At 38.2% G+C, this 21842-nt stretch overlaps 1 protein-coding gene across 9 annotated transcripts in view; it reads right to left on the bottom strand.

Moving 5' to 3' along the window:
* Positions 1-21842, bottom strand: part of Meis2 (Meis homeobox 2) — a 200154-nt gene that overhangs the window by 4009 nt on the left and 174303 nt on the right. For 5 of the 9 annotated variants that reach the window (XM_047540300.1, XM_047540295.1, XM_047540301.1 and 2 more), the window contains 2 exons: positions 1574-1632; positions 101-211 (listed from right to left, as the gene is read on the bottom strand). In XM_047540300.1, the coding sequence (XP_047396256.1) occupies positions 101-211; positions 1574-1632 (170 nt within the window). The remainder of the gene's footprint in view (positions 1-100; positions 212-1573; positions 1633-21842) is intronic. The other 4 variants (XM_047540302.1, XM_047540298.1, XM_047540303.1 and 1 more) reach the window with 1 other exon arrangement.

Here is a 21842-nt window from a genome sequence, read left to right as displayed (position 1 = left end):
TTAAACCCACCACGAGAGTGGGAGAGTACAGTGGATGAAGAAGGCTGGTGGAGAAGGTGACACTTCCAGGGAAGCCCAGAGGAGGGATGAGCAAACCTACCTGCAGGCCGGATCCCCATGTGTTGCTGACCGTCCAGCACAAAGCTCCCCATGGGCTGACCCTCTGGACTATAAGCTGCTCCTTGGCTCACTGAAGGATCAAGAAGAAAACCTGATTGTAGTCATTCGAGGACACAGAGGAGAAAGAAGAAAAGATATACCAAACAATCAGCAATTGTTCCCGCTGCAGCACCGAAAGTTACAGCAACAATGTGGTTGGCGCTTTAAAGATGGGGGTGTGGTTTGTGTGTGTGTGTTTATGACTGAGTTAAGGTGGGCGAGGAGCTTTTAAAAATGTTCCAGGGGAATGACTTTAGCCAGTTTAGCAGGTGGGTTGCCCTCTGCAGCCTTGACTGCTTCTCTTTGCATTTGGGGGAAGGCTGGGAAGTTAGGGGCAGCCAATATTGAAATATTGCAAGGAGCCAGTTGGTTGGAGTTTTGTGATCCTGCCATCTCTGGGGGCTTCGTAATTTTTTTTCACATTGTACACAAATATTTGAAAGTCTAGACAATTCTGCAAGATTAAAACAGACTCAGTGGAACATTTGTCTTTTTAATCCAGGAAAATGCAAACATGGGAAATGTAATATCATGATTGTTTTATATTCTTCCCCAATGGGTCCTCTTTCCTCCAGTAATAGAATGATACGTCAGTGTCTTTGGGGAAATTTTGCTGAAGGATGACTAATTTTCATAAATTCTTCAAGAGGAGGACAGTTAGCATCTTGGTCAAGTTTAACACCCGTGTGAGTGGCACAGTTGTCATCACAAGGAACAGTTTTTTCCTATAAGCCTCATTACAGAGGCCACAACTCCCCAGCAAACTGAGAAATGCCGATTTCCGAGTAAAATGATTAGGAGTGCACCGGGGAAGGTTCTGACAGTGCCGTACAATAACTGTTTTGGAAAAACTGAAAGATGGCATGAGAAAAACCCATGCGTATTTTGGTGGGAGGGATGTGATGCATTTTAAACAAAGGTAAAAATCTCTTAATAAAAAATAATGCTGGCATAGCAGCACATCAGGCTTTGGTAGAATATTATGAATAGTCAGAGCAAATGAATGGATACAATAAGTTTAACCATGGATGCTCCGGGAGCGAAAGCAAAGCATACACCAAGGAGTTGTGGGGAACAAGAAAATGAGGGCGTGCTAATGATTGGATGCAGACAAGCAAGGAGTAATTCCAGAGCTCACAGTCAAACAAACTGCTTGTGGCACTAATACTTGTGCCCAATTACCAATTCAGAAAGGAAATAAAAAGCAGTTTCAGTAGAGTCAGGGTGGGAAATCTCCAATTAGCACCGATTAGTGGAGTTGCTTCCTAGAATGGAATTCTGGGGACATTAAAAAAAATATTTCTCCCAGAATGCCTGGTTGAAGCATTTATTTGCCAGGTGAGGAGGCTCCTGAAGTATAACTTGAGGAGGACTGGGGCCTGAGGGATGGATATAGATACTAGTTAGAACTTGCCTGCTCGGTTTGACTGGTCGATCATGGGCTGTACTATTCTCCTTCTGGCATTAATAAACCTGAAACAGAACAGAGAATCCAGTCACCAATTTCAGTCTCTATGTTCCGAACAGCTTTTTATGAATGCTGCTGAGAACACCGTGCAGTCAGACATACTGGATAGAGACATCTATCTATTTCAATTTAAAGGCAATTCTTCCTCTTAGTGTTCAAAGAGAGTTGACCCATCTTCCCCATGGTCATTGAGGGACCAACTCCAAGTCAACCTGCTAAAAACAGAGCTCAGGAAGGGACAAAAGTTCTCCCTGAGAAAACTTCTACTAATCTGTGATTGTGCTTCTGCTTCTGGAACAAGTAGGAATCTGGTTAAAGTTCACAGGCTGCAAGATTTTCCCCCTTTCTCTATACTCCCCATCGGAGGGAGATGCAGCTTCCCCTTGCAGCTGGTCATAAATGGAGACCAGGCTCTGGCACTCCGCTTTCACAAGGTATTGTTAGGTCAGCAAAGCCATCAATTAGGCTGTCTGAAGTTTTATCACCAACACAGCAGTAATAAGTGCTGGCCAGAAAGACTTCTGCTCTTCAGTGACTCCTGCAGCTTAAGCCTGTAAAGTTAGGGGTCATTCAGAGGTCAGTGCCAGCTGGGGGCAGCCTTTCCAGCCTAAGCTGGGACACCCAGGGCAGCGGATAAGGTAACTGCCAACCATAAACCCAGCCACCTTTCAACCCACTAGAAAGACAGAGCCTCAGGTACACATGGTTGATATTAGAGCTCGAGAAACGTTTTCAAATCAGGTGGTGGCTGAATCGCAGGAATGTAAAGGAGAAGCAGTTATTTTGTCTAAGAAGCCTGGATCTAATTTTGTTGAAAATCCAAAAATAAGTGCCTACTTCATGTTACTTTAATGTTTAATAATGCCCATCAAATATTCATGTACAAACAGAGTAAGATGATAAGAAATCTCCTTTATTTCTCCAAATTTAATAAAAACAAAACAATTTTCTACCATTTGTGAGTTACCCTTGTCCCTGTGCTCTTAATGATGTGTATTCCCCACACATTTGAACTTATGCACAGGATTCATTGGCCTTGCATTTGGCTGGGGAGGGGGCAGTGGCAGGGAGCATATAGTTAGCTGTTCCTTAGAAATATATGTATTGGTAACATTTTTCAATATTTCTAGTTTCAAATCTTAAGCACAGGGGGACTTAATGATTAATGAGTCCACATGGGACTACAGGCAGGAACTGAAAACTCATTCTCTGAAATTAGCCAGAATTCTAGTGTGTGTTGGCAGCTCTGCCTTCCTATGAAGTTGAAGTCCCTTGGAGGAGGACAGTCAGCCCACACAGGCCTCCTGTGAGCATTCTGGTGGGAATACAACTAAGCTGAGGAATAATAGCCACAAGAAAACCAAAGGAGTCTTTTGCATATGGTGTTTGTTTGCAAAACAATGAACTTCTTTATTACTTAAGAAAGGATGACTCGGTTGTCAAAAATGTTACACCCCCTTGGCTTTGGGGAAGAAAGTGACAGGCTACTGTAAGTAGAGGTGGAAACAAAAGGAGAGTTGGAACTGCATATTTATTCCTACCTGTCACCTGAAGTGTTGCTGAGAATCTCTGACCAGATCACAGACACTTCCAGAAGCAGCTCTCAAATCAGAAAAAAGAACTTCGGTATCTACACTTTTCCCACTGCTTTGATTATGAGCAAGGAGGACTGACCTAACACTTCCACCCCCAGGAATGCTTTTATGGACTCAGGTTAAGACCAGCAGAGATGCTCAGGACAGCCTGTTCTCCTGTCTTGAAGTGGAGGACACACATGGAAGGGCCGTAGCTCTTTTTATGTGCTACTAATCCTGTTGTGTGGGGCTTTTTTTTTTTTTTTTTTCCTATAGGCCAACTCTTTAGGTAAAACGAATTGCTATTTTTTCCCTTTTTAATTTCACCCTTTTACTCTTTTATTATTTACATCTGGAGGTTGTTCCCTTATTTATGTCTTTCTCTCCAGTTTCCCCAAACACTCCCTCACTCACAGAGCTGCAAGGCATCATGGTTCTCAGTTCTCAGCAGGAGAACTCCACACTGTCTTCAAACAAATAATTACGGGGAAGGTTAGAGGTTCACTCAAAGGTCATTTCTTTGGATACTCGTCAGAATGTTTACATTAGTAAAAAACGGGGTCCGCTCAAAAGGTTGTTCAATGGGGGCTCCCACAACAATGCAGAACATTAAAAAAGCATTCCGCGTGCTAGCAGGTCTTTAAAGAAGCACTGAACTTGGAAATGCCACTCCAGTATTACATTTTCCACTAGTTACCATGGCATAGACTGGATGTTCATTAGCAGTTATGGCAATGGCCTTTCTTTGCCCACTCCTCCTAAACAAGTCTGAATAGGAGCCTCCAAAGGTTTTCACTAGATCCTTTTACAAAGGGTCATAGAGATTTTGTTTTTTTCACATGGGTCCCATTGAGTATTTCTGCATTTTTTGTCCTCAGACAATGTTTTTGATCCATAGGGCTTTTTCTTGCCAGATTCATAATTTTACCACATTCTTTCAAATCAGAATTTTAAAAACATATGGACCCCAATTTTTCGGAAATCTCTTAACATACAATTCCTGCCAATTGTCAACTCCCCTGATCTCGGTATATTTTGTTAACACCATAGATGTTATTAAAATTAATAATGAGTTGACTGTAAGAAAACTCAGACATTAAAAAATGAAGTTACAACTCCTCTCTCTCCCTCAATACTGACGACCTCCAGGCCACTCAGAATACACACCAGTGTACATTAAATGGAGCCATTTAAATTATAGATTCAAATAAGTCAAGCTATAATAACTTTTATTACTTTAATATTCCTAAAGATAAAATTTCCACATATAATTTTTCCCCAGAATTATTTGACATGAGTTTTTTTTTCATTTACTCTAATTTATAATTTTAAAATGACTTTTTCAATACTCAAGGAGTAAACAGAATGTCACGTTTTGATTCTACTTAAAATGTGAAGACTCTAAGCAGAAAAATCAACTCATCTTCAGTCTTTCAAGGTCCAAACTCCATTCATATGGAAAAATGCAACTTGCTGGTTCAAAGACAAAAGACTTGTCTTAAAAAGGCTCAAAAGTTTTCTTGGATATTAAATGGGTCTCACAAAATAACATTTTGATGAGTTAAGTGTAAATGAATCAGACACATATGGATTAAGTTATCCTTGAATTTCACACGGGCTTAAAAAATAAGGGGAAAAGAGGGTCTTGGCAAAAAACATTTTGGACTTTGCCAAACCCAAAACATTTGAAAAATTGCTGAAGACATCCAACTAACCAAAATGCAGCAAGCTGCACCCAACTTTAATGAAAACCCCCACAAGTTATTTCCAATCCAAAGACTGTTAGGTTTTTCATCTGTATCTGATATTAAAAAATTCTCTAAGTTTTAATGTCATCCCAGAATGATTTTGAAGTTGCAGCCATATAATATACTTCTCTATTGGTATAAACAATTTAACCCTAAGTTATAAAGTTTTCTTAGATATTAAATAGTTCTTTAAGACACTCTGAGTTTTGTACAACTTGCATGGGAAATGTGCTAATAAGCCTAGAGACTTATCCAGATTTCACTAAGAAAAAATATTTCAATAGCCTTACTGTGACTCTTTTTTTAAGGGCTACAGATAATTCAGTTAGTGACTCCTTAGGGAATGAGTACTCTAACGTACACTCATTTCATTGATTTGTATTGAACACAGAGTTAGTACCCAGGTTCACACACATACTCTGCAGAGTGTCTACTATCTATTTCTCTCTAAATTTTATGCAAATAGAAAATGCATTAGTAGGTGTGATCCTTAAAAATTATATACCAAGACTGTTAGCTTAAAAAACTTAATTATAGGGTTGGGGATATAGCTCAGTGGTAGAGTACTTGCCTAGCATGTGTTAGACCCTGGGTTCAACCCCCAACACTGAAAAAAAAATTGTAGAAATAAAGTCAATATTTGTCAAGAATGTCAGGTCTTTCTAAGTTAATTCAGAAGTAAAAAAAAAAAAAAAAAGCATTGAAAAGAAAAAACTCCAGATAGTAAATACTAAAATCTCACCTGGTAATGTCATGCTGGAGAGATCCTTCCCGGAACCCTCCCTGCTACTACCCCCAGGAAATACAAACTTTTCAGTTATGCATACTTTTCTGCAACTGAAATCTGACCATCATGAATTTTCTTTTAAGACCTTTTACTCCAAAACTAGTTTAGACTGATAGAAGCAGACTTAGGTGTCATTCCTGATTGTTGGTTGGTTTCTTTCCCTCCTCTCCCCGCCCCTTTTAAATGGCTGATAAATCCCTTCTTTCTGGTTCACTGGCTTTACGCCACACCTGGTAACTAACTCCTTTCTGCAGCATTCCTTTTGTTAGAAAGTGCAGGCCTCTGTGGAGTCACCTGGACAGCAGCCAGCCCTGAACACACTGAAGAAGAATCAAGAATCGCTGGAATTGAAGTTTTGCATGGATTGATTTGGTCAAGGAAAGGGCTGAACTGTTGAAGAGGAATCAGATCAATTTGGAAAATGTGTTGTAGGTAGCTCAGTGATGGGAGACCTGTTAAAAAATGAAAAAGCTCTGCTTCTCTACTTCACCAAATCTCAGGACTCGTCAGCCAGGTTGCTTATTCACAAAGCTTGCTACTGGTTGGTATTTCAAACAGTGAAGTTGCAACCCTGGCAAATCAGTTATCAACTTTCTATTTTTTCTAAAAGTACCAAAAAAACAAACAAACAAACAAAATGCAAGCCTTTTTCTGTATGTGATTATGGTCAAGAACAGGTTTTCTCAGTCAGATATAGTAAAATGTTAAATCAGTGAATCAGGCAGGTTTAACACTATTGGACATGTACTTGGGTTCATGAATGATTGAGTCACATTGCAAACATAAGTTTCTCACTGGTGGCCAGACAATAGGTCTTTTCTCATAGATAACTGTGAGAAAAGTAAAGTAAATGGATGAGATTCATATGCTACTTAGGAAACATTCACAGATCATAATTGATTTCCCTGACTCATGGCTTAATTTATAATTTGAATAGAATATTAGATTTTCCCACACCTCTAAAAACACATGAAGTAAATACTAATAAATTTACAATATGAAAACATGATGCTAATCTGGAGCACAGTTTGTAGCTTTACGAATATCCCTCGAGTAGCGGAGTGTTCATGTTGACATCAAAGACCCTGGGAAGGATTATGAAGTAGGTGATGGACTTCTACTGTGTTCTTTCAATACTCCTCCTTTATCTAACTCTTCCCTTAAGTTACAAGGACTCACCCTACTTTGAGCATGCCCTCCCTAATTATTGTTCCATAGTTTAACTTGAGCATACAGCAACATAATGAAGAGCAGGGTCTCACGTTCTCTGCCTTTACTTACTGTGTGACTTGGGGCAAGTCTACTTAACCTTCCCAAGTCTCAGTTTGTTTGCTATCTACAAACTGGGGAAATGAATCAGGCCTGGATTGTTCTGAGGATTAAGGGAGATACTGTAGGTAAGATTCTTGGCATGGTGCCTGCCTGGCACATAGTAAGGGCTCATTAAATATTAGCTTACAGTCAAAATGCACCTATCTAATACTCCTAAAGAGCTCTGTTCTCTCATAGGTAATAATTAAGAATAGGTGGGTGACTATTTAGCATATCCATGCTGGGCTGGTAACAGGGTAATAATGTGTTATGCTCCCACAAGCAGCATGTGTCCATATGGTAAGGTCTTCCTAGAAATCACAGATTACTCCAAATGTATGATGGCATGGTAGGGATTTTAGACACTAGAGCCTGCATCTGCTGAGGGTGGGTCGGGTAGTGAACTGAGTTTTTTGGGAATCACACACTCTAAATCGTTCTCCAGATCCTTGCTATTCTAAGTGTGTTCTGTGGACCAGCAGCCTCAACATCACTTTAAGCTTGTTCAAGATGCAGAGAGTAGTCTCTCTTGCACTACTCATCTGACTCTGCATTTCAAAAGATCTCCGGGTGATCTTTGCACATTTAAGTTTGGGAAGCCTTATTCCAGATCATAAACCACATTTTAATGCTCTGCCTAAGAATAGAAACTTGCAAAAATCAAATTTTAATTGTGAATTCTAGTTGCAAAAACTGCACACCCTATTCTCTTTAGGTATCTCAGATCTAAACAGTCTTTTAATCACTTGCCTTGGGTAACAATTTATAATAATTTAATTCATTTTACTCCATCTGTGCCTCCTAAAGGAGAAGTTGGACCAATAAAATGTTTTTGTGGAAATTGTTAGCAGAGACTATCTTTCAAAAATGGACAGGAGGGAGATGGTAGATTTCTATCTTTTTTCCCATACAAATTTCCATATCGTTTGAATTTTTAATACTAAGCATGATTATTTTTATAATTAGAAAATGTTTAAAGGTGACTGAGAAAATTTGGCACTTTATTTCCCTAAGGTTTATATAGCTATATAGTTTATATAGGTTTTTTTTTTTTTTTTTTAAATAAGAGTATTTGAGGGAATTAGGGGTAGGGTACTTCTTGCATGCATGAGGCCCTGGGTTTGATCCCTAGCACCACATACACACACACACAAAAACCCAAACCAAACACAACAAAAAAGCATTTGAGAAATGGCCCTTCAGATAGGGAATTATCTTTTATTTCCTTTATAATACTGAGCAACAACAAACACTATTCCATGAGTATAATCACACCTGGTGACGTGTAACAAAACATCCCAGCAGGTTATGATTGTGAAGCACTGTTACGCTTATAGAATGTTATCAGATTATTTATATGTGCTATTTATCATGTACGATAAAAGTGATCTTTCAAAGCTACTTGGAAGCAAGAGAGTAAAAAACACTCACATTTCCTTAGCTATTCGTATCTAGGATCTATCCTCTTAAAGATAAAATACTAAGTCAATAGACATAAGTTGTAGTATTTTTCCCTCATCCTGTATGTGATTTATTGCAGATGAAAATCAAGTAGAAACTGAATTACTTTGAAAGTTTTACTACCAACATTAAAATTCCAGATCTGGGTACCTACAAACCATATAGTGCTTCTGAAAACAACTTTTTGCAGACATGGAAGACAGATCTACAACTTTATGCAACTCTATCAACATAAAAACAGGGGTAATCATTTTCAAAAATTACCCATTTCCAGTTACTTGTTCATCTATCTGAATATAGCCTGACTGGGCTTTTATAAATCGAGCAGTCACTTGATCAGTCACATAAATTCTTAGCACATTCCCATGGTATTCCTAGTCATTTACTAATTTGTTCTAAGAGGGGAAGATCCCCACAAATCTAGTATCTTTTCAGCTTTCACGATCACCTTTGATAGGAGTATTAATTCTCTATCCTACTTCTCAATGGAAGCCACCTAAGCATTAACTTGCCAAAAATGCACCCAGCTGTTTAGCAATTATGTATTAGATATGTTTGAAGAGATCAAGGTGCACTCACATGCCCTGTGCTATGGATATGTCTCTGATTAGCTTGTCATCTGCTCGGAAGAAGATGTAGGCTGATTCTCCCATACAGTCTAGCAGGCCAGCTGTTAGCTGCCTGTCAAGCCCTCAAGTGGACAAGTAGTCCAGGAGCAAAAATGTCACTCCTTTGATCTGGCAAGGAGCAGCTGCTGATTTATAGAGTAGGACTTTGTTCTTCCGTTCTATTTTACTTTCTTTCCTAAGGCACAACCACAAAATCCAGGAGAAAAAAAAAAAAAGTGCCGTTCCCAGCAACATCAACAAGCTCTGACAACTGCAACAGGGTTTTTCTTGGCCCTAACAAAGCTCTCAGGCGTCTCCTTTGACGCTCACCTTTCCCCCTCCCCTTCCCCCAACCCCACCATTTTTTGCAATGCGGTAGTTATTGTTTAATTCAGCTTCTGTAAATGGAATGGACTGTGGCCAGCAAGCCTGGGGCATAAACACACCTGTATGAAAGAAGCCTTATTGTAGCAACCATCTACAAGCAAGCTCACATGAACCACACACTCCTGAGTTCAGAAAGAAGGTTCCATTTTTTCTGACAGCAAATTTTACCTTAAGTGAGTTTCTATTTTTGGTGCCACCAACCTATGGTGACCACATTTGAACTGTTTCCTCTCTAATGGCATTACACTTTTTCAATCAAATAGAAAAAAGGATTAGCTTTTTTTTTTTTTTAATCTGAGAGCAAACAGATCCATCAAAAATGTTTATCCACTGTCTAAAATATCAATCATTGAAAGCTGAGTTAAACATCCAGGAAGACTTTAGCAAATGCAATATCAAAGATGCCATAATGTTGATTGCATTTCTAATGATTCATACTGACATGATCTTCCCTGAGTAGCCTATAAGGAGAAAAAAAAATCAGCAATCAGCAAGAAAATCTACATAAGTTATGTGCAATGTCTTGCTAAGATTTCAAACTGGTTTCATATGTGTGATACTGTTCTCAGTGAGTAAGCCTGTCAGGTCAGAGGTGCCTACTAGCCAAGTGGGACAGGAAATGATGCGGCCTTGAGCGGTCATCATAATTTCATCGGTCATGTGACTGTAAGAAGTCCTCACCGTGTGTGTGTGTGTGTGTGTGGAGGGGAGGATATCAGGCAATAAACTTTGCCAGGGATGAATTCGTTAACACCTAGTAGATTTTTCGTGTTGCCCCTGGAGTAGTGATAAGGGGAAAAACTGTGTGTGTGTGTGTGTGTGTGTGTGTGTGTGTGTGTGTAGAAAGAGAGACTTGTCCTACTCTCTGTGATATTTATACATATTATTGCATAGATCAAAGACAGGAATTTTGTGGGGGTGACAATGCTAGAAATGAAGGGGAAAGAAGGGGTGCTAAAAATTCTTGCTTCTATTCAGTCATGCCATGCTCCACTGTTTGCTCTCTTTCCTTCCTCTCTTGAAGAAAGGAACAGATGTTTGTCTCAGCTTCATTTCTTGCTTTAGCCCATTGCCCCTTAGCCAGTCAAAAGTTAAGCACTGACAAGTATGGTGGTGCACACCTGCAATCCCCAAAACTCAGGAGGTCGAGGCAAGAGGATCCAAAGTTTGAGGCTGGACTCAGCAACTTAGTGAGGCCCTAAGCAATTTAGTAGACCCTGTCTCAACATAAAAAATAAAAAGTCTTGGGGACATGACTCAGTGGTAAAGTGCCTCTTGGTTCAATCCCCAGTACAATGATAATAATAATAAAGCACTGATCTGAATATTCAGACCACTATATGAATAGATGCTTCCTCTGAGGGTGTGTGTATTTCCCCATGAGAGACTGAGTTTGGGATGGGGCTAGGGGTAGGAAAGGAAAGCAAGGTATAGAGGAGCAAGTATAACATAAGGCCTATTTTTCTACCTTAAAAATAAGAATGAACACTTTTTAAGGTTCATAACAATCTGTATATATGTCATAGTTGATGCCTGACATACTCTATACTTAACAGAAACAAAGTTAATAGTAAATATAAAACAAAGTCAAACATAATATGAAATTACATACAATTATATGGACTCGAAGGAGAGTCCATATAAATACATTTAAATATTTGAACATGCAGGTCATATCTTTAGAGATTCTTACTATTCACATCCACAGAAACAATTGAGACTACAAATTAATAACTACAAATCAACATAGGGTATACTCTGTCAATTAGTGTGATGGGGTCAATTTAAAAAATCTGAAGAGATTAATTACCAAATTCTTGGGGGAGGAAAGCTGAATCAGATTGAAAGAACACAGAAATTATAAGGGAAGAAAATAAGGAAATGGCATGCTTTTAGGCACCAATTCAGAACAGAGCTGACTGTGCAAAGGGGTGTGTGTGAAGGGACTGAATTCAGATGGGCTCTCAGTTTTGTTCTGAGAAACCTAGTGACAGTTAACAGGCAAGCTGGCGGAGGTTCTTGAGTAGCACACCGAATCCCTAAAATCCTTGTACAGTGAAGGGATCTTTTCCAAGAGCCATGTATAGGGTGAACTGAATGTATGGAGACTCGAGACACTGAGAAGGTAGAAAGCTCTTGTCTACTCCAGGCAAAGGGGGCAAATACAATGAGTTCCCATGAAGGCATAGGAATAAAAATGTGGGACATGCAATTTGGAAAACTTCTTTCAAATTGCACTTTTGGTGATGAGGGAGAGATACAAATATAAAAGATATTAAATAATAAACCTGGGAATCTAGGGTGGGTAATGTGTAGCTCTGGTGGGGTGAGGTCAACTCAGTTTTTCCAAATGCTACCTCTGCATTAGCCATGGAATTTCTGGGCTGAGAAGATCACTCAAGACAAAGCACAAAAGAAAAGTGAAAGCCTCGAAAAAAGTGACTTTCTTTCAAAACCTCTGATCTCCTTATTCTTCTAAAACTATATGAATAGTCCAGAACTATAGCATCAAGTATTAGAAACTGCTTGGCTGCCTTCAAGAAATGACTTCCTCCTCATACCTCCCAGCCTCCCGGGATTTTACGAAGCACTTCATCTAATGATGGCTGACAGAGTCAATGGTCAATGGAAACTTCTAGCAATGACTTCTAGTCCTTATGGTTTGTTCCTTCTTTTAATTCTGAGATAATTTGTGTGGTGACTAGATTAGGAAGCTAATAGTAATTACGTGATATACACCATGTGCTGTAACACAACGTAGCTTCTACTCCAAACTTAACAACTGTGATTTTAGATTTTAGTAATGGCATTCATCAGTGTTTATTCATCAGTCTATATAGCTAAAGTTGTATCTATGAATATCTACATAATGCAAAGATATATAGACACATATACATATATGTCTATATATCTCAAATATATATGTACATATATATACATAAAGATACACATACATATGTGTATCTCAAACACTGTGTTTTTAAGCAATAGCATAAGGCAATCAAGGGTGTGTTTTTTCTAGTCAGAGAATGATAAGACAAAGTTACATTTAAAAAGGACTCCATTAAGGTGATGGCTTCCAAATTGTGTCCTCCTTTCAAACAATATTTTTCCTTTAAAATGGGTTTTTGAGGTGAAAAATATAGCACTTCACCCAAAATGGTGTGGAAACAAATGGTTCACAAGTCTCTATTCTTTAACTTGGGCCAAACCACCCCAGGACCAGTAATCTAAAGCCACTTGAAGGGAGGGTGCTATGCATGTGAATGTCCCCATAGCCCTTTCATTTGTCCTAGGGGTTCCTTTTTCCAAAGCAGCAGGGGATGCTTCAGAAGACCAGATTGGCATGCCCAAAGTATTTGGAAGGACCAAGCTCTTATCCTTCTTTTCTTTCTCCTGCTGGTTTAAAAGAAAGAATGTTGCAGAGGACACATTCAGAAGGTGGCAACATTCTCAGGGCCCTTTATCAATACCACTGCTTACTTTAAATTGTAGCTTGGTCTGTTGTTTGAGAGGCTGAGATTTTAGCACTTTTAAAGGGAACCATAAGTGAGAAATCTCCTAGGTGTTAAGCTTTAGAGTGGCTTCAACCCAAAATACGAAAAAATGAGATTAAAACACAGAGTCAAGTAATATTAAGAAAAAAATCCAACAAATAAAACATCATAAATACGCATATATGTTACAATCTTTCTATTTAAACCAAATGGTATTTAACCAGTTTATATTGGCATGTAGTAAAGGTGCCAATGGGGGGTGGGAACTCAAAGATCTAAAAAAATGTTTGGCCTCAGTAAATAAACTACAGTTTAAACATCTAACAATAATCTTTTAAATTATTATAAATCATTCTATTATATCAGGAAGCAAAACATTATATTCATAAACATATGGCTTAATTTCCTCATTTATGTTCAACCATCAAAGACCAAATTCTAAAGGAAATTTCCTGACCTTCTTTTCTTAATATCAAATTAAACATCTTTCACTTGAATTTGAAAGTCAGGTAGCATTCTGTATCTTCTCCAGTGATGTTACATGCCGTCTTTCCAATGTGACGATATTATTACCCACAAAAATTTTAACATCATACTGTAATCATAAAAGACATAAAATATATCTTTATAAACCACAAGAGACCTAGCAAGCCAGCAGTTATGCTACATCTGCTTTAGTCCTTAAATATTTTAGCTTTAGAGGGTTAGTTAGTGGATCCCCCCACAATTTGCAGAGAAATAAAGACATCAACCTTTGATTCTGACATTCTGTACAAAGCTGTAATCTCTAACAGATGAAGATGCAAACACATTGTGCTCAATTTGAAAGAATTTTAAAAAGAATATTCAGATTTCACTTCTATCAGAATTTCCTAAAGTGATTTAAATTAATTTTTAGAAACAGAAATGATGGCATATGAATTCTATTTTAACAGTACAGATAAATAGCATCATCATCATAAAAATAATTTAATTTAGTACTATAATTGGTTTAACTGCCATGGTTTTTTTGTTTGTTTGTTCATTTGTTTTTGAAGTCAGGTAATGCACAATAAGCCAAAAGGCAATTAAGAAGTTTAAAGTATTATGCTAACTAGAAACACACTACCCCTTTTGCCTGGGATAGCCTTTTTCCCACTGCCATCTGGTCAACATACCCTTCAAAACCCTTATCAGAGAACATCTCTTTGAGGTAACTCCCCTGTTCTATTCTCTGATTAAGAAGCATTTCCTCAGTCAGTAGCACCCAGCTAATATACCCATCAGAGCATTTATTCAATATCATGATCACAATATACTTCTCTGGCTTTCTCATTAATTTTAGAGAATACATTTTTATTCATCCTTATTGACACTGTCAAACATATAGAACATCCTCAAAATATCTGGTGAATGACTAGCTGAATAAGTGAATAAAAATAGAGTTCCTTGATCTTGGAAATAATTTAGAATAAAAAATAGAACAGCCTTTAGTGAGTCTCTGATAAAATGGTTTGTCCCAGAGCTGAGCAGAGCTAAGATGGGAAATTAAACTCTGGCTTCTTGGATCTGGGCTAGCTCTTTACCCTAAGTAACAAGTGAATACCAGAGGCAGAGTTAAAGGTTTGAAACCATCTGAGCATCAGAAAGACTTAGGCAGATGTTGGGTATAGATGTGAAGGAGAAGAAAGACTTGACCTGGCAGGAACTGGGTCTCTGGCTTTTCTAGGCTGAGGGCAATAGGCACAGCATGAGACGGAATTAGACTGGGGCCTGGTGAGTACAGGGGAATCAAATGGAGAGGATGAACTGAGAGTAATGGGAACTGAGGTCAATGAGCCATTAGGGGAGTGATGGTATGTATGTGTGTTGGGGAAGAGGGTAAGAGAATAGGAAGTGAAGATGGAAAGAGGAAAGGAGACTAGGAAACTTTCTTAAAATATTTTTTTTCATTATACCTTTCCAAAGATTCCCCCCCTCAAAAAAATGTGCTGTAAGGGATACTAGTGTCAATAAGTGTTTCTCCAAATAGGGATAATAGGTCAAATAACTATGAGGTAACAAAATGAAATCAATTTTTCCCTGCAAATTATGTCACAGATTTAACATGTTGGTAAATACTATGAATCTATAGGAGGGGATGATGGTATAAGGCAATTCCTAACTTGCTATTAAGATTTTGAGAGGTGCCAAGCACAGTCATGTATGCCTGTAATCCCAGTAGTAGCTCCGGAGGCTGAGGTAGGAGGATTACAAGTTCAAAGTCAGCCTCAGCAATTTAGCAAGGTCCTAAGCAACTTAGTGAGAACTGTGTCTTAAAATAAAATAAAAAAAAAAAAAAAAAAAAAAAAAAAAAAAAAAAAAAACAAGGAAGATTTTTGAGGGTTAGGGTTACAAGGATTTGAAAACATGAAGTGGCATACTAATTCTTAACAGAAATTGTATTTTTAAGCTATTTATCAACTTGAAAATTGAATCTCTATCTTCCTGTTACTTTAAGTCAAACTCAGATACACAGCACAACTTGCAGGGCTCTTGTTTTATATCTAACCTGTTCCCAATTCCACTTCTCAGGAGTCTTGTGAAACAGAACTACCCCATAGAGCCTTGACCCCCACTCAAACATGCTGGCTGAAAATGTTCTTTAGAACTTTTCTATTTCAAGGGTATTTTGATCATTAGGGATGATCTGGGGCTAGGATGTTTCCTTTACCCTTTTCCTTTTCTTACACTTGCCTACTCATTGAAATGTTTCTTTTTAAATTAGAATTGGATATTTTGTTGCTATGCCTAAAATTTTGCTTCAAATGAACTGTTAGAAGTTAAAGAATAATCTTAAGATATATTTAGGACAGGGGTATGTATGTGTGTGTGTGTGTGTGTGTGTGTGTATGTGTGTATTTCAACACCATTTACCCCTTTCATTAATCATATCCGTGCTTGGCTGTGGTTGACATGTCGATTACATGTGTTGGAGTCTCTGTGGGCAGGGTGGGAAGAGGTAGGGAGCAAAGTGGAGGGATGTTAAGGGGTAGAAGAAATGAGAAGGTGAAGGAAACAGGAAATGAGGAAGCCCTGCTTTGGATAATGTACACTGATGTACAACAAATGCTCCTCAGCCCCCCGCCTCCAATCAATTCTACTTTCTTGTTTACAGAGCCTACAAGTATAAAATCAGCTTTTACTTATAACTGTGTTAAACACCACCTGCCTGCCCTCTGAACCTCCATGTCCCGGGATGAGGTCAGCCCGGTGAGGGCTCTGGTTCTATAAGCAATCCTGTCATTCAGGCTAACAGCAGTGATTCACTCACAGGAGGCAAAAATGACTCAATTGTTGGGCTTATTGACTCCAGGGAGCACGGCTACTCTATCATTACCATGGAGTGCAAACACCCTGAGCTCTGTTTTGGTCCACTTAAAATTACTATTTGCCGTGAAGGATTGGCAAAGCAATTCTTAAAATGATGGGGGTGAAAGTCAGGCAAGCGCCATTATGGGCTTTTCCTTCCGTTTAAGCACAAGTAAGCAGTATAAGACTTGTTCTGAGCCTGACCCACTTATTTAACCTTTTATTCACTTTGCTGTATTAACATATTAACTGGCTATATAAGCCCTAGGGGGGATAAAAACCTCATGATCAAATTATGGTTCCATTTTCATGGGTAACCTCTCCTTGGGTGGAAATTAAACCCCAATATAAATACGTTTTAGGTCCATACAAAATTGAGGAGGAATGCCAAAAAACAAATGCCAAAAAACTGTCCTTCAAAGACCACCTCAACTGTGGAGTGGTTTGGTTAAATGATACGCAAAAGGAACTATTTGAAAAACCAAATAAATTTAATTAAATAAGTTACAAAATTATTTTCCTGTCTCTTATCTACTCCCCTTGGTTAATATCCATGACATACTGATGTTGCATAATTGCTCTTATGGAATGCTGCAGCTCAGAGCCGTAATGAGCTGCCTTTGCACAAAGGCAGCAAAAGTGGTTTCCCTACAGAGTTATCTTCTCAATTATTTATACTTGCAACACTTTCACATAATGGCAGTTTTAAAATCAAACAAACAAAGCAAACCATACAATAAAGGAAGGAGACAAGAAGGAGCAGGGACCTTTTCCTTTCTTTTTTGAACACCAGAAGGGATGGGCAAGCCACATAAAGTCAACTGAATTTGGCTCCTGGAAAAGTCTCAGGGGCCTTACAACCAGATGACATCAAAGCATTTGGAGATTGCCACCTTGGTGAGGGATTAAACAAACTTGAATACCTGCTTTGTTTTTAATCTGTCATATCTAAATATATAGAGGAATGCAAACTTTATTTCTTCCTTTTGCAAGTTTGTCTTTGAAAATTTCTAATCAGAAGATTTGCTCCCCACCCCTACTCCTGAAAAAAAAAAAAAAAATAAAGGTGCTAAACTGTCAAAATGATGTCAATATAAACAGAAAAGGGTGGTGTGTGTGACAGTCCTCCCTCAGGCTGTAGAGGGTCTTGCCTGGTTTATTATGGTGGTTGTTTCCACTGTCCACACCTTCCTTTGGCTGATCACTCAAAAACTTATATACCTGAGAATGAATAGCTATGTGGTAGTTCCATCATATATGGATATATAAAATAATATAAAGTGCATATTTAAGCACTAAGGCAAAATAATAATGTCATTTCCAATACTTAAATTTGGCATTTATTGACACAAACTGCTTATTGCTGCCACGATGCTTTGACTTACTTGGTTCCTAGAACCTGGCCCAGTAACTACTTAGAGTAGATGCTCAATAAAAGGTAGCTAGGAGGGCCTGGGACATAGCTCAGTTGGTAGAATGCTTGCCTAGCATGCATAAGTCCCTCGGTTCAATCCCTAGCACTGACCAAAAAAAAAAAAAAAAAAGGCAGCTAAGTTAGCTAGGTAACTAGGTGATATTTCCTCAAGTCAATCCCCAGAGGTGGCCAAGGATCTTATATGATCAAAAATTAAAAGTAAAAATTTGACTAGGCACATATTGGAACCTGCATAAACTCAATACCTGCTTTAACATTCAGTGTTAAATAAGAATAGGTTCCAGCCTTTAGGAAATAATAAACATCATCTACTTAAGCAGTTATTTGGTCAATTAACAGACACTACAATATTTGTGACTAAAATCATTAGTAATACTGGTGAAATACAGCTTTTATGTTCATCTACTAGTCATTTCAAAATAACAAAAAGTTAAGATAATTATTTACTTAAAGAAAAGTAACTTTCCTACAAAAATCATAAAAGAAAAACATTTTAAAATCTTTGAATTTCTTACTTGAATTTATACACAAACTCATTTTTCATAAGTGTAACTCTTGACAATCAGCTCAGAAAAAAGAAAAGGAGCTTAAGATTCCCCGCCCCCCCCAAAGCACACAGGTACTACCAGGGAAGGTCAGAGGAAAACATAAAAGGTGGGGATAGGAAATCAGACTGATCCCTAAATCTGCTGAGCTCATTGGAGCGAACCAGTGGGACTGAGTTGAGAACACCCATCTTGTTATGCTTTGACCCAACAATCAAATGAACCAGACGTCATAGCATAGCAACTTGCTGCCTCTTAAATCTGTTCTTAGCCACAAAAAGCCATGCACCAGCCATATTTTTTTGGCTATTTCCTTTCTTCCTACCAAAGTGATTGGTGGTGCGGTGGGATCTGAGGAGTGGCAAACTTGGAGTGGTGCACCAATTCTAGTCATCAATATAAAGTAACACCTACTATTGACTTCTCAGCAGCACTACCCACATTCAGTACTGAACATGATCCTTCAAGCGTGTGCACCTGTGGTTGTGAACAGGACAAAGGAAAGTGGTGTGTACAGATAATGGCAAGAAAATCCTCCTGCTAGAAGTATTCAAAACACGTTTAGCTGTAGGCACATATAAATCTGAATGAACTCTGACATACTGCAAATGTGTACTGTGACATGAAGAACATTTTTTCAAAGATGCTCATGCAATAACTAGTATGCCATTAATCACTATGCGAACAATTAGTTAAATGTTGAGGTCTAGAAGACAGTTGGGTAGTTTTTGCGTTTTCAAATATGGATGAGTTCAAAAGGGAGGGCTCAAACTCCGTGAGTGTACTCCAGTTCATTTGAAAAGCTTTCCCTCTGGCAGTAAAAACCCATCTAAAGGTTAGTAGATTTTAGGTTGAAGAGACTGGTTCTGAGAAGCTTGGAGAATAAAACTAGAAGCTGAAGTGGAGCTGAGAGGGTATGGCTTTTCTTCCTGTGAGGGCTCCCACTGATGGGAATAGAAGCTGCTGTCCGTGGCTTGAGGATAGTAATATTATATGGCCCTCAATTCCCAAATGTGACACGTTCGTAAAGAAAGTTAACCTCTATTTTTCCAGCTCTCCTCAACCACAGCAACACACTCTCTCTTCATAGGCCAGCCAATTAATAAAGCATTTAAAAAAACCCCACAAATCTATATCGATGGCTTTGTAGGACAAAAAGAAAGATGTGTGAAGTAAACACTTAATTATTGTTAGAAACTGAGCCAGGATGTTTAAGAGGAAAATAGATTGAAACAAGGTAAGGTTGAAACAAACAAACTATAAACAAACAATCAGAAGAAATGACATATATCTCTTTCTTCCTTCTCTAAGCATCCTGTGGATTTACGCTTGTGTTTCAGTTCACAGTGCTGCAGCCTTCAGTTTACCCATGTTGTGCAAATCTGATAAGGGATTGGCACAAATATGCTGAGCCTGGTTTACAATTTGTTTTGCAACTTCCCTACCCAGATAAACACAGTCCAAGTACAACTTCCAAAAAAAAAAAAAAAAAAAAAAAAAAAATTGCATTTAGTTGTCCTGTTTCTAAGATTTTTTTTTCTTCTTCTAAATGTTCCCTCAGGATGCTGGCTTGCAACCTAGAAAAAGCTTGGATTTCAGCTTCAGTCTCCAAGGTATTCTACTGTTCAGCTGGGTCGTGCGCTTGGAGGGAAGCTCTCTACCTTGCTGATTTAATTAACAGGATTCTTTTCATTATTATGGGGATTAAGTTTCTTCTTGCCTTTCAGTGTTTGGGAAACACTGATTTATGTTTTATATTTTAAAGGAAAATTTATTGTTCTTTGACAGCTGAGGCTCTGTAAATCCCTGGCACCAAAGGGACCCCAGGGAGATGTCACAGTTGCCTTGTCCTGCTCACCTATATGCTGTCATCTCAAGGCCCCCCTCCGGAAGCAAGGAGAACTGTCAGCTGTTCAGTGCCCAACCCACTCCTCCTCCTGCTGATCATCATGCCAGCAGGGGTTGGCCCATTCCCGTTTATGAATGGTGGTATTAGGAGGTTGATCAGTAACTGTGGATCAGTGATTTATTTAAGTGCAGCAAACAGTCCATGAATCTTTGAACCGGATTTAATCTCTTGACTAAATGGAGCTCATTGAATTAAGTGTTAGAAAGTGTGTGCTTATAATGATGACCATGACTGAACCAGAAATCATGGCAAATTTTCTAAGTATGAGTGTGCTGATGGAGGCAGTTCCACCAAACATTTAAAGTTAGTACCATAGAAAACCTGGCATGGATGGTCCTCATTTTATTGAATTATCATTCCTCTAAATAGTTCATCAAACCCTTGACTTTGGAAAAAAGTGAAACATTCAGTGAAAACTTAGGAAGACTTGTTTATATTTTAGGTGAAAAATTTCAGGTGTCAACTAATGCCCATATAATTTGATTATCATCAAAATCTCTTCCATAATTCATCCATTTACCTTCATTCATATTATTATCATTGAATTTCACTGAGTTAGGCGCTAAACTGAGTGTATGCGTGTATCTTCTTATTGAAGTCTCACAAAAACTCGACAAGGTGGGTAATATTAGCATTCCCATTTTCTGGTTGGAGAAACTGAGATGTAGTAAAATCCAGTAATATGCTTAAGTTCCCGTAGTCATAAGTGGCAATCACAGCTCATTCTTTCTTACTCTTACACACACACACACACACACACACACACACACACACACATGATTTAGAGCTAGGAAATTGGAATATTTAGGGTTACTCTTCCTGTCTTCTCAGGAGAGGTTTGCAGCTGAAAGGCCTGTATCTGATATTTCCAGTCAGGCAGGAAAATGGAGTAATTTATTAGATCAATGACATAAAATGGATCCTTGACAATTACTTCATTTCTAGAAAAGTTGTAGAGCAAAACTTTTAACTTATATAGATTCACAAGCCAATAGGTCCTAAGGAAGAATATAGGAAAAGCATAGAAAGTACATATCATTGTATAGTGGTTAGCATTTTCAGAATCTTTAAAATCAAGAGAAATGAACAGGGGAATATGATTCTGATGATGAAGGAAAAAACAAAAACAAAAATGTAAAAGAAGCCTTCCTTGTGAATTTGATTCAACAGGTTCAAGTTGATTTTCTCATTCATCCATTCTGCAGAATTATATGAAAATTATACTTTTGAAATTTGAATTATCTCTTTTTTTTTTTTCATCCTGTCCATCAGGATCCTCAAATCTGGGTCTCCAGCTAGGGTTGTGGGTCAGTGGAGAACTGCTTGCCTAGCATGAATAAGGTACTGGGTTTGATCCTCAGCACCACATAAAAATAAATAAATAAATAAAATAAAGGTCCATTGACAACATAAAAATATTTTTTTTAAAAATTTGGGGTCTCTTCTAAAAGTTCAGGTTTCTTGAATTTTCACACAGGAAATCCTCAACATATTTTTATCTCCAATCATACTCTAGGGAAACACTTGGATTAAAAAAAAAAAAAAAAGTTTCCTTGGGCATTGCCCAACATCATACTGATTATAACCAAAGGAGTTTCAGATACATGAAAGAAGGAAGCAGGG

The sequence above is a fragment of the Sciurus carolinensis genome, chromosome 2 (assembly GCF_902686445.1).
Source record: "Sciurus carolinensis chromosome 2, mSciCar1.2, whole genome shotgun sequence".
NCBI lineage: Eukaryota > Metazoa > Chordata > Mammalia > Rodentia > Sciuridae > Sciurus > Sciurus carolinensis.
Note: the sequence above shows the minus strand (reverse complement) of the source record. Positions and strands in the feature narration are given on the sequence as shown.